Source organism: Notamacropus eugenii, chromosome 6, assembly GCF_028372415.1.
Source record: "Notamacropus eugenii isolate mMacEug1 chromosome 6, mMacEug1.pri_v2, whole genome shotgun sequence".
NCBI classification, from domain to species: Eukaryota; Metazoa; Chordata; class Mammalia; order Diprotodontia; family Macropodidae; genus Notamacropus; species Notamacropus eugenii.
Genome location: NC_092877.1, coordinates 120,890,651 through 120,905,308, shown reverse-complemented (window position 1 = coordinate 120,905,308; position 14,658 = coordinate 120,890,651). Strand labels below are relative to the sequence as shown.

Here is a 14,658-nt window from a genome sequence, read left to right as displayed (position 1 = left end):
TTCTACCTCTTCAGTAATCTGACAACCATTCATTCCTTTCTGTTTTCACTACTAACAACTTACCTTTTCATGACTATCCAAACTCTTCTTTCTTTCTCTAATCTCTTCCCCTTAGAATTCATTCTTCACACATGGCTTAGTCACTATTCCTTATAAACAGATGTCATAAAGTCACTCTTCCGCTCAAAACCTGTCAATGACTCCTTATTGGAGATCACATAAAGAGCATACTCCCTTTTCTTGGTAGTAAAGGCTTTCTTTTCCAACTTTATCATGAATTGCTTTTTTCCACATAATTTAAGTCCTATCCAACCTAGACTATTTGCCATCCTCAGCACAGATTCTGTGCTCTCACTTCCATGTCTTTGCCTTCCCTTGCTTTTCTCCCATTTGAAATTCTACCAGTCTTTAAGACTCAGTTCAAATGCCACCTGTTCCATGAAGCCTTCCTGATTTCCCTTAAATAGAAATAATCTGTCTCTTCTTGGGGCTCAATTATATTTTGTACTCACACGCTTGGATGCCACTTTGTGTGATAGTTACTTGTAGTTGTCTCCCTATTAAATTGCAAATTTCATGGCATTAGGGGCTTCATTCTGTCTGTGTCTGTATTTTCACCAGGACTTTGCACCAAGCACATTTTCACTGTGCACATTTGAAAAGCCTGAAAAATGTTTGTTGAATCTATTAAGGAGAGATCAGATGAGGTCAATATTTCATGTGGTTTTCAGCCCAATCAAATTGATTCTGGCTTCTCCAAGGTTATGTGTCAGTGTAATAGACCACAAATATTCAAGCACAGGCACATCCCATTCTTGACTATTCATAATGAAATCCATTCTTCTGTGTTTTTCAGGGTGTGTAAGTTTCTCTTTGCAATCTATAAACTCATTGAAAAAAACAACTATGTTCTGCTTTAACCAACATGACCCTAACCTGATCTTACACACCCTTCAAAATGTTGGGACATCAAAGTTAATGAAAGTGTAAGGAATATTATAAAATTCTCTTTCAAAGAGATGATGGTCTCCACTAAAAGAGTCTAGAGAGGGGTGAGGAACCTGCAGCCTGAACTTCAAAGTTCAGATTCAGTCAAAGGAGTCCGCTTGAGGACATAACATGTGGCCTCAAGGCCGCAGGTTCCCCACCCCTGAGTTCTAGTATAATAGATAGATTAATAGAAGATTATTGGATCTGGGATCAAGATAATGTAGGTTCAAATTCTATTTCTGATATTTAGCAACTGGATGACCATGGACAAATCATTTAACATCTCCAAGTTATAATTTATTCATCTCTAAAGTGAAGGTATTAGACTGGATGATCTTTAAGTTTCCTTTCAGCTCTAAATCTTATGAACTTTTATCGGGATGTTATTCACTTTGATGGACTTCAAGATCACAACCAGGAGTCAGAATAGTGGAGTCTGATGGTTGGCTACTCTTAGGTGTCTTTCCTCTTTTCTCTTATCAGTCCATTTGATATTTATAGAAATCTTCCACAGCATAAAATTCCAATAGCTTACATTGATGTAGCTTTATAATTATCAGTCACTCTACACACTGAAACTAGTTTTAGTTTTCTCTCTTCTTTTATGCTTATCAGCTAAAGCTCTATTTTAATATCATCTCTTTTTCTCTCTTACCTCCATTCTACCTAATCAAAGATGATACTATTAGGGGCTGACACTTTGCCAAAAGTATTGCTTTTTTCTCTCCATTTAAATTAATTTATTTCTCTGTTCATTTATCTTTCATTCTGCTCCCTCCCCTTTTTCTTCCTCAAAGTAAAATTGCTGACAATCAATACACGCGAAGTTTTGCCATAATCAGTTTGATTCAGTAATGTACACTTCTTTTTAAAAATTTATTTATTCATTTATTTTTAGTTTTTAATATTCATTTTTGTAAAACTTTGAGGTCTACATTTCCCTCCTTCCCTTCATTCCCTCCACTCCAAGATGACATGCGATCTGATACAGGGTATACATGTATGATCATATTACACATATTTCCATATTAGTCATGTTGTGAAAGAAGAATCAGAATAAAAGAGAAAAAACATGAGAAAGAAAAGAAAAAAATTTGTTTTTAAAGAGAGAAAATGGCATGCTTCAATCTGCATTCAGACTCTACAGTTGTTTCTCTGGATGTGGATTGCCCTCTCCATCATGAGTCTTTTGGAATTGTCTTGGATCATGGCATTGCTCAGAAGAGATAAGTCTAACAAAGTCAGTTGCTGATATGGAGTACAACGTTCTGGTTCTGCTCACTTCACTCAATCAGTCCATGTAAGTCTTTCAAGGTTTTTCTGAGGTCTGTCTGTTCATCATTTCCTATAGCACAATAGTATTCCATTACATTCATATATCACAACTTGTTCAGCCATTCCCCAGTTGATGGGCATCCCCTCAATTTCCAGTTCTTTGCCACCACGAAAAGAGCTGTTCTAAATATTTTAGTAACACACACTTCTAAAGCACCTATTAACTACCAAACATTATGCCAGGCTGTGAGGATACAAAGAGAAAAGACAAAATAATCCTTGTCTTCAAGAATAAACTAAAAGGGACTACTAGAGATCATTTAGTCCAATCCCTTCGTTTTACAGCTAAAGATACTGAGGTTCAGAGTCGATCAAGAAAGGCCTTGAATAGGAGGCAGCACCTGACCTGAGCCTTGAAAGAAGCTATGGATTCTAGAAAGAGGAAGTAAGCATGGGATAGAGTCAAAGCATGACCATACACATACAATGCAAGAAGTTAAGAGGTGAATGTCATGTACTAGTAACTTCTGGTAGATAAGTTTCATTAGAACAGAGTGTGTGAAGGGGTCAATCTGAAAGAAGACCAGAAATATAGGTAGGAGTCAAACACAGAGAGGGAATTCAGTAATATATGCCAGAGGTAGAATCAATAAGACAATGAAGGGGGAGGGAAAGGGAAGAGTCAAGAATATTTCTAAGGTTTCTAAAGAGATTGATAAATGGAAGGATTATGGTAACCTCAACAGAAATAGGAGTATATAGAGAGGAATGAGTTTGAGGTTTTAGAAAAAAAAACCTGTCCTAATTTGATATGTCTACTAGACATTCAGGTGGACCTGTCCAACTATCAATTAGTGATAAGGAACTAGAATTCAGGATAAAAATTCAGATTAGATACATAGATCTAAGTATCATCTTCATAGAAATGTTAATTGAACCTATCAGAGTTGATTAGATTACCAAGAAAATAATTGGTTGTTTTCCTTAGCTCTCCATCAGCCAGCACCACACCATCCATAGGTAGAACCATCAGTTTCAGCAAATGGAGACAAGTTGAATGCTCTGGATAAGTTCACTTACCTTGTCAGTATACTTTCCAGGGATATACACATTGATAATGAGGTTGATGATACATTGTCAGAGCTAGCTCAGCGATCAAGAAGCTCTGAGAGAAAGTGTGGGAGAGAAGAGGTATTAGGGTGTCTACCAATCTGAAGGTCTACAGAGTTATGCTGACCTCATTGTTGTAGGTCTGTGAAACCTATGCAGTACACCAGCATCATGTCAAGAAACTGAATTGCTTCCATTTGAATTCTCTGAGGAAGATTCTGAAGAACACAGGGCAAGATAAAGTACCAGATACTGAAGTCCTTTATTGAGCCAAATTGCCCAGCATTCAAACTCTACTGCAGAGAGCACAACTCTGATGGGTTGACCATGTTGTTCAAATGCCAAATATAGTTTTACCTAAAAGACTATTTTATGGGGAACGCAAACAAGGCAAGTGTTAACATGGAGATCAGAAGACATAAGGACATTCTCGAGATGTTTTTGCCTCCCACTCCCAAACTCTTCCTACTGTCTTGAGCCCTCTCTGCCACCATCTATTTGTACTAGTGCATGTGGCAGAGGTGGGGTGGTTCCACTGTGTGGGGAGGGGAGGAAGCATGGGAGTCTATCCCCTTGGTGTAGAGGGGTCTGTGAGAAGAGAAAATCCTTAGGTCCAACTTCTTCATCTTCCAGCATGATGCTATACCAGTTCCAATTCTAGGGGAACTCTAGCCCACCCACAGTAGTTGTATATGCAGGGACCAAGCCACTGGTCATGAAGAAACAGAATGTAGAAAAAGTAAAGAGTCTAAGTCAGTGACCACATAATTTATCTGGGGAAACAACATGCAAACATGAGAAATAAATCCAAAATACAAGATATAAATTAATGGTTTGGGACAACGATATGGGAATTTTTTCAAAGCTATACAAACAAAACTTTGGTTTACATCTATGAGGTAAATTTATGCAACAGAGCCCAGACTTGTAGCAGTTCTGAGCTTATGAAATGGTTTCTGCTTATTCACTCAGTTAGAGATGAGAAGTCTATAACCATGGGAAGAGGTTTGATCTTTGAGACCTATACTAAGAAAAGCCTCTCTATCAAGGAAAACTTCCCTGATATTCTAGAACCAGAGGGTAAAATAGAAATGAAAAGAATTCACTGATCACCTCCTGAAAGAGATCCCAAAAGGAAAACTCCTAGGAATATTGTAACGAAATTCCAGAGTTCCCAGGTCGAGGAGAAAATATTACAAGCAGCCAGAAAGAAACAATTCAAGTATTGTGGAAATACAATGAGGATAACACATGATTTAGCAGCATCAACATTAAGAGACTGAAGGGCTTGGAATATGATATTCCAGAGGTCAAAGGAGATAGGATTAAAACCAAGAATCACCTACCCAGCAAAACTGAGAATAATACTTCAGTAGAAAAAAAATGGAATTTCAATGAAATAAAGGACTGCCAAACATTCTTGTTGAAAAGATCAGAGCTGAATAGAAAATCTGACTTTCAAACACAAGAATCAAGAGAAACATAAAAAGGTAAACAGGAAAGAGAAGCCTTAAGGAACTCATTAAAGTTCAACTCTTTACATTCTTACATGGAAAGATGTTATTTGTAACGCATGAGACCTTTTTCAGTATTAGGGTAGTTAGAGGGAATATATCAATATTATATCTATATCTATAGATATAGATATATATATGTAGGTGGGTACGAATATGTATGTATGTTCAAATTATATATGTGTAAGTATGTATATGTATATGGGTATATGTGTGTGTATATATATAATATATATACATATACACATAGACAGAGGGCACAGGGTAAGCTGAATATGAAGGGAGAATAACTAAAAAAAAATACAATTTATTGTTGAATGGAATGTACTAAGAGTAAAAGAAAGGGATAGACAGAATGTAGCAAATCATCTCACATAAAAGAGGGAAGAAAAAACTTTTACAATGGAGGGGAAGAGCAGGGAGATGAAAGAAAATAACTGAGCCTTACTCTCATGGGATTTGGCTTAAGGAGGGAATAACACATGCTCCATTGGATATGGAAATCTATTTTACCCTGCAGGAAGGCAAGGGGGAAGGGGATTGGAGAGGGAAGATAATAGAAGGCACATCAAATTGGGGAAAGGGATAATCAGAAGCAAACACTATTGTGGAAGGACAGACCAAGGGAGAAAATGGAATAAATGAAGGGCAGGATAGGACAGAGGGAAATGTAGTTAGTCTTTTACAACATAACTATTATGGAAGTGCTTTGCATTGTTACACATGTGTGACCTATATTGACTTGCTTGTTTTCTCAGTGAGGGTGGGTGGGAAAGCTGAGAGAGAATATGGAACTCAAAGCTTTAAGAATGAATGTCAAAAATTGTTCTAGCAACTGGAAATTAAGCTATGCAGACAATGGAATATAGAAATCTATTCTGCCCTACAGGAAAATAGAGGGGATGGGAGATGGAAGAAGGGTGGGTAATAAAAGGAAGGACAGACTGGAGGAAGGGGTGGATGGGGTGCATGCTGTCCTGGAGGAGTGGGGAGAGATGGGGAGAAAAATTTTAATTCAAATTCTTGTGGAAGTGAATATTAAGAATTGAAAATAAATAAATTATATATATAGTTTAAAAAAAGGAAAAAGAAAGGCCTCTCTCTAACACCTTTGTGTTGCAAACAAAGTGCAGCAGACAACTTAAAGACAAGAATCAGTCCTGGGTGTTCATAAAATTATTATTAAAACATAGCAAATATAAAATTCTAATTTTTTTTAAAATATACAGAAACAATTCAAACATAGAATAGGGACCAGGCTTTCCTCCTAAAAGGTATTCCCTCAGCACTCCTGCTACTGGAATGAACATTGCACAAAAACTCTCAACAGTCATACACTTCTCTGCTTGTTATCCTGGTCACCACACACACCACACACACACACACACACACACACACACACATATATATAAACACACTGTGCACACACATAAATATAAATATATCACACACATGAATATACTGTACACACACATAAACATACCACATGCATACACAAATGTGCACATGTGCACACACACATATCTTCTCCAATTTTCTGTCTTCCTAAAATGGGAAGAATTACAAATCCCAGAGGATTTTGCAATTACTCTATCTCTTGTTCCAGGAGATTGGTAATCACCAAATCATAAAATTATATATTACCCAATACAGTAAAAATAATTACTTTATTGTTAAGAAAGTTCAGAAATACCCCCAGAAAAATAATACTAATTATAGGCCATACTCCAATTTCATCAAATCCATATTTAGAGATGTGTGACCTGTCCCAAAACAAAACAGTAATTTTTAAGTGAATGGTGCCAATGATACATGATTTCATCATACTTCTCTCTACAATACTTTCTTCGCTCTGTAACTGTACCAGTGAAACTGTTCTAAACTGGATTGTGGTGGTGTGAGAAGCCATCTTGCCCCTCACAGAGACTGCTAGCATTCTGTGTGTCTATGAGGCATGAGGAAGAGTACGGTGCACAGAGCACAACGCCCTGTACTGGGAGTCATGAAGACTTGCGTGGACATTTATCATCCGGGTGACTGGGCAAGTCACTTAATCTGCCTTGATCTCAGGTTCCTCATCTACACAATGAAGATAAGTAATAGCACTTTGTCCGGATTGTTGTTAGGATCAAATGAGATAATGCTGACATAGTGTTTTGCTGTGATCTCAGGGATATCATCAAGAAAATTCTCATTCATTAGCCAAATTAATTTAAGCTACTCTTTTGTGTTTCCACAAATAACTAAAAAGTCTTTTGTTCTTTCATTGTGAGATGTATTATTTATTGATGGCTGTCTCTTCCCTCTCCCTCTAGGACAGTAGGACTGGACACAAAAACCCGAGGTTTGGCACCATGGATGATTGCCGTTATTGTTGTAGTAGGACTACTGATTGCAGGCATAACCATTGGTCTTCTGGTTTATTTCTCGGTCTCTGGTAGGTATAACTAGGAAGGTAATTTCCTTAATTCCTTTCCCCCTCAAGATAACTTTTCCCCCCACACATGTGAAAGCAATGGAATTGGGATTATTTTAGGCACTGTTTTAGAAATGATTGCTAGTTTAGTAGAGTGCCATGGATTTGGAAGATCTGGATTCAAGTCCCAACTATTTACTAGCTGTGAGACCTTAGGCAAAGCACATGACTCTTTGACCTCAATTCTTTATCTGTAAAATAAGGGAGCTGGATTAATGAATTTTTAAGGTAATACCCCAGTTCTGAATCCTATAATCTCATAAGGTACAATTAATTAGTTTAGCTATTGTCTTCCAAACTACAAAAAGTTACATATACATATATGGAATATATGTAAGATGCTTTATTCATTTAAGAAAAAACAAGCATAAGGCACTTATTATAAACTATTCCATATTTAGTCATCTCCAGGATCATGGAACCATAGATCTAGAACTTAAAGGAATTTCAAAGACGATTTAATCCATTCTCCATATTTTACACATGAGAAAATTGAGACATAGGGAGGTTGTTACTTACCTAATGTCACAAAGCCAGCAAGTCACAGACCTCCCTTCTCATATCATACTTTTTTCTCTTCTAACTTTTCTGCATATCAAAAACTATGACAGAAATGATGTATTTTTTTTTAATTTGTGGCCATGCCCTAAGTAAAATTCACTAAAATACTTTTCTCCATGACTTGTTAATGTCAGATGTGCATGTATACATGGAAATAAATAACTTTCTTTTTTACATAACAACTTTCTCCACAAAACTCAGTGTATACATTATCTAGGGAATTAATTGCAATGCATTAGTACCCAATATGATATAAGGCTCAAGCTATCTGCTTTCATCTCCATTGCTATCCCTGCTGTCTAAGGATTTGTGGGTCCCTTTCTTGGAGCTCCATATGACCTTCAAAATGCAGGCGTTTTCCCTGTGCCCCACAGCCTATCTGTACTCTTTCTCAGAGGTCAAGTAGCCATAGCAATATATATCCATTCATTCACTATTTTGAATACATAAAAAACAAGTTTGATGTATCTGAGAATCACAGATTAGATTATAGAGTAAAAAAACCAAGGATCAGCACGAGTATATCTTCAAAATGCATTAGTAAGTATGGACAAAAGATCATTAGCTTTATGCTGCAAACTCTTTATATTCAGACTTACATATTGCAGTAGATAGAGTACCAGATTGGAGTCAGGAAGACCTGAGTTCAAATCCTTCTTCAGCCAATTGCTAGCAGTGAGACACACACAAGTAAAACTCTCTACCCTTCGTTTTCCTCATTTGCAAAGTGGGGATAAAAACAGCAGCATTTCCCTTGTAGGGGCTTGGTGGAGATCAAATGAGCTAAGTTGTATAAAGCACTTTTCAAAACCTGAAGTGCTATATAAACACTATTTATTATTAATGAAGTTTAATGTAACAGTGTGTATATTATAAGTCAACGTCAATGAAAAATTAAAACATACCATAGTTATACACAAACAGGCAATTTGAAGAATGAGGATGTTTTATGGGGTCCAATGGTGTTCCATCTGGAAATAAGTATTTATTGGAGACACCTTAGTCCTACATGTCTTGGATCAGACCTTAAAATTTGACCCAGATCTTTTAACCAGGGATTTATGAGCTCATTTTAAAAAAATATTTTGATAAACCTATTTCAATATATTTGGTTTCCCTTTGTAATTTTTTAAGATTCATTTTAAAACATTATTTTGAAAAAGGTTTATAGATTTCACTAAACTGCCAGAGATATTCATGACATCGAAAAGGTTAAGAATCCCTGATCTAGCCCTTTCCTAGACCAAATTTTTTCTAGATAACCATCTAAGAAATTTCTTTCTCTTCTTAGTTTTACCTTCATCAACTATAAGCTCAAGGTATGCTTAAATATTCAAATGGATCAAAAATATTGAGGAACTCCTTGTAAAAATGCAGATCATGAGCCTTTGTAGGTTAAGATATAGGTCTCTATAATCCTGTTCTACATATAATTCAAGCCAAACTCTTAGAACACTGAGACCAAACTGGTCCCCAACTTTCTTACTTGTCTCCATTACCCTCTAACTTTCTCCTCTCACAGAAGTTAATCCATATTCATTCTTTCCCTCTCTCAAATTTTTGAATTCCATACTTTCATTCATTCATTCTTAGACTGCTGTGTCATGCTCATTAGAAATTCACATTTAGAAGCCTATTGATGAACAAAAAAGTAACCTTTTTGACACCAACAAAAACAGAACTGTCTGGATAGATATACAGTAGAATAGTGCATCACAATGGCCTGATCATGGATCAGTATGAACGTCTACCGGTGCTAGGTCTAACACATATTTTTTCCTAGACCCAGTTTCTCATGCCCAAATCTCATCCTTATTTTTCTCTTGTTTTCTTTCCAATGCAGATCAGAAACTGGAATACTATCATGGCACCTTTAAAATTTCAGATGCACAGTTGAATGCCAATACTGAACAAAGCTATGCATATCATTATAAGGACTTACGAGAGATGAGTGAAATTTTGGTAGGTCCAAATTTTTCTCTTTTCTTCATAGAAACTTGAGTTGGAAGAAATCTAGAGACAATCTAATTCAAATCTCTAATTTTGAAAATGATGAAATTCACTAGGCCAAGGAGGAGTCCATTCCATTTGAGAGAGCCTTAATGGTTCATATCTATCATAGTTATTTTTTGTACCATAATAGCTGATATTCACAAAGTATTTTAAGGCTTGAAAAATATTTTACATATATTATCTCATTTGAAATGTACAAAAATGGAATCAACTGCCTTGTGGGGTAGTATCTCATCACTGGAAGATTTCTAGACGGAATTTGAATTTCACTTTGGGTTAGACTATGTAAGTTCTAAGGGCCCTTCTGTTTCTGAAGCTCAGTAATTTTATAGTTACTCTCAAAGCAAGTGAGAAGCAGAGCATGTTGGTACTCAAAGCTTATATTTTACATTCTGATGCTTTTAATTTTAGATGATATTGTCTCCTACACTTCTCATATCTGTTTATTCATTCAACAAGTACTTATTAAGCACTCTACACATTATAAGAGAAGGATTTTTTTAAGAGTGCTTTCCTTTGTGCTTTTCCTTTTCTTTCCTTAAAATACAATAGAGGCAAATAACTGTAATAGGTAATAAGTACCTGAGAGGTATGAAAATTATAATGCTTATAAGTCTTAATGAGGAAACATCTTTACCAATAATTCTAAATTTTGAAGTCACCATATCTGCATTCAAGTCCTGTCCTGACACATATTCTCCATGTGACACTGAACCAGTCACTTTACATCTTTAAGCCTCAGTTTCCTGATCTGTAAAGCAGCATGAATAGCCTCAACCTCGCAGTACGGGTAGTAGACTATGGAACTTCTATCACCTTCTCCAGCTCTAGAATTTAGTGAAATACTAAGAAGTAGCTGACTCTAGTTTAGACCACTAGAAAAAATATAATGGACAGATAAGGGAAAGAATAAGAATTGGGAGAACCAGCTGGGGAAAGTTGAGTATAGCTATCACAGATACAGAAAGTCTAACTTATATAGACTTTAATATCCAAAAATTTTTAGAGAACCATAGAGAAATATTAGATAAAAAAGCTGTTAGACCCTTTCCCCCTTTCCTCCCCGCTCAGGGCAGGTAGGCCACTTGTGCAGTGGATAAAACACTTGTCCTGTACTCAGCAAGACCTGAGTTCAAATCTGACTTCAGACGCTAGCTGTGTGACTCCGGGTAAGTCACTTGACTCTGTTTGCCTTGGTTTCCTCCTCTGTAAAATGAACTGGAGAAGGAAATGGCAAAGGATCTTTGCCAAGAAAACACCAAATGAGGTCACAAAGAGTTGGACATGACTGAAATGAATGAACACCAACAGTAAAGACCCACTAAAACCAGAATCAAGGTATGTAAAGTCAACAAACATTTATTAAACACTTACCATGTGATGGACACTGTGTTAAATGGCAGGAATACAAATAGTTGGTGCCATCATCTTACATATGAGGAAACTGAGGCCCAGGGAAGTAAAATGATTGTGTGATCAAAGGTGACACAGAGTTCCAATCCAAAGTTGCCAATACAGAACTGTTTTCACTACACCATGATACCTCTCAATTAGATGAGCTATGACAACAATGGCACTGATAGATGCAGGACCAAATACTTTATGTAACTAACCTTCAGCACAAATATATATAGAGATATAGATATATATTAGTTTATAAATATATGAATTACACAAAGGATATGTGATTTCATCATATTATTATATAATAACTGCCAGCCGTAGATATCATATAACAGGGGCTCAAGGCCATCAAAAGACTTGGATTCATTTAAAAATATTCAGACTAAAAGCCAAGAAGCTTACAAAAGTCTAGTTCCCATCATGCTCCTCACTTCATTCACTCAATGTCCTTCATAAATTCACAATTGAGCATTACCAGATTTTAAATATTTTATTCAGGACCTCAGTGACCCTAAAGATACTCCATTTAAAAAGAAAAAAGGGAGCTACCAAGAAGCAAATAATTAAATGTGATCTCCATCATAACCTCCTGACAAATGCAACAAAAAAGCATAGCTATAAAAGGAAGGAACAGAGAATGCTCATGTGGCTGTAACTAGACTGTTAGTGTCAATTCCCAATTTAAGTCTATTAGGAAGAACCTGGAGCTGGGTGGGAGTCCAGAGACATGTACTTGGAATCATGTCGCCTGAGAGCTAGAAGTGACCTTAGGCAAGCAACTAATCTAGGGGTTGTTAGCCTCTTTTATTTCATGGACTCCTTTGGCAGTCTGATGGAGTCCATTGATCTTTTCTCAGAATAATATTTTTGAATGCAAAAAGTACACAAGATCGCAAAAAAACCCTAAATTATATTAAATGCAGTTATCAAAATATTTTAAGACAAATGTTCTCAAACCCAGACTAACCCATGATGTAATCCACACCCCCTACCCTAATTTCATTTTACAACTGAGGAAGCTGAATCCAAAGTCACCCACAGAGTTATGATAGAGCCAGAGCTATAATCCAGGTCTCTGAATTACCAGTCCAGGACTATTTTTTCTTTTGTTTTTCTAAAATTTATTTAGTATTTTATTTTTCCCCAATTACATATCAAAACAATTTTTAACATTCATTTGTAAAACTTTGAGTTCCAAATTCTCTTTCTTCCTCCCTCATTCCACCCCCCCTCCATGAGAAGGGAAGTATTTGATACCAGTTATACATGTGTAGTCATGCAAAACGTTTTCATATTAGGCATATTGAAAAAGAAAATAGATAAAAAACCTCAAGAAAAATACAATTTATCAAAGGATGCTTCAATTTATATTCAGACACAATCAGTTCTTGGTCTAGGGATGGATAGCATTTTTCATCATAAGTCCTTCAGAGCTGCCTCGGATCATTGTATTACTGAGAATAGCAAAGTCATTCATAGCCAATCATTTTACAATTTTGTTGTTGCTCTGCACACAGCACGTTGCACTTTGCATTAGCTCATGTAAGTCTTTCCAGGTTTCTCTGAGAGCATACTGCTCATCATTTCTTATAGCACAATAGTATTCCATCAAAATCTCATACCACAGTTTGTTCAGTCATTCCTCAGTTGGGTGGGCACCCTCTCAATTTCCAATTCTTTGCCACCAGAAAAGAATTACTATAAATATTTTTGTACATTTAGGTCTTTTTCCTTTTTGTTTTTTATCTCTTTTGGAATATAGACCTAGTAGTAGTATGGCTAGGTCAAAGGGTACACATGGCTTTATAGTCCTTTGGGCATAATTCCAAACTGCTCTGCAGAATGGTTGAATCAGGCCACAAGCCCACCAACAGTATATTAGTGTCTCATTTTTCCCACATTCCTTTCAACATTTGTCATTTTCCTTTTCTGTCTTATTTGCCTATCTAATAGATATGAGGTAGTACCTACGAATTGTTTAAACTTACATTTCTCCAATCACTAGTGAGTTAGAATATTATTTCATAAGACTATAGATAGCTTTGATTACTTCATCTGATGGCTGTTCATATCTTTTGATCATTTATCAATTGGGAAATGGCTCTTATTTTTATACATTTACTGTGGTTCTCTACATATTTGAGAAATGAGGCCTTTATCAGAGAAATTTCAAAATTTTTTCACAGATACTATTACTAACTGTATTTTTCCCTCCATCTTATTTTACCCCATCTATTCTCTCTCTCCTTTCACCCTGTGCCTCCACAGAAGTGTTTTGCTTCTGACTTCCCCAACCTACCGGCCCTTCTATCACCTACTCCCCCTTCTCTTATCCCCTTTCTCTCCGACTTTCCTGTAGGACAAGATATATATATATGTGTGTGTGTGTGTGTGTGTGTGTGTGTGTGTGTGTGTGTGTGTGTGTGTGTGTGTGTATACATATATATATACGTATATATGTATATATACGTATATATACCCAAATGAATGTGTATGTTATTCCCACTTTGAACCAAATCTGATGAGAGTAACATTCACTCACTCACTCCTCCTCCCCTCCACCTTCCCTTCCACTGAAAAGCGTTGTCTTGCCTCTTTTATGTGAGACAATTTACCCCATTCTACCTCTTTCTTTCTCTTTCTCCCAGTATATTCCTCTCTTATCCCTTAATTTTATTATTTTAGATGTCATCACTTCATATTCAATTCACACCTGTGCCCTCTGTCTATATATACTCCTTTTAACTGTGAGAAAATTCTTAGGAGTTACAGGTATCATTTTCTCACTCCCCAGAATGCTACAACAAAGTTTAGAGATGTTTCTCTAGAGTGAGATATATATATATGTGTATATATATATATATATATATATATATATATATATATATATATATATATATATATATATATACACACACATATATTTTCCCAAACCTATTCTACACTTGATCTTTGGTTTTTATGTTTGTGTATATCTCATTTCCTAACCCTCCTGCCTCCTCTACTTTACTTCTACCCACTACCTTGCCCTCCTATTACTTATCTAACCCCCCTGCCAAGGATCTGTCCCTTATGCTCCCATTCCCATAAATCTAAAAATCCTTCTATACCTCCCTTTAACTTATTCCCTCACCCTCCCCTCTAAAGATCAATCCCTTGTCCTCTCCCCAATCCCTATGCCTCTACCATTGTATTTTCTCTGAATCTAGAAGATTTTTATATTCTTCTAAATATATATGTATTGTTCTCTCTCAAACCCTTTCCCAATGAAAGCAGGTTACCAGAAATACCAACCCTCCTCCCCCATCTAATTTT

The 14,658-nt window shown here is 36.2% G+C and overlaps 1 protein-coding gene across 1 annotated transcript in view; it reads left to right on the top strand.

Annotated features, from left to right (window-relative positions):
- Positions 1-14,658, top strand: part of TMPRSS11A (transmembrane serine protease 11A) — a 73,075-nt gene that overhangs the window by 9,569 nt on the left and 48,848 nt on the right. Inside the window, exons 2-3 of the mRNA XM_072620909.1 lie at positions 7,205-7,326; positions 9,770-9,888. Of these exons, the coding sequence (XP_072477010.1) occupies positions 7,205-7,326; positions 9,770-9,888 (241 nt within the window). The remainder of the gene's footprint in view (positions 1-7,204; positions 7,327-9,769; positions 9,889-14,658) is intronic.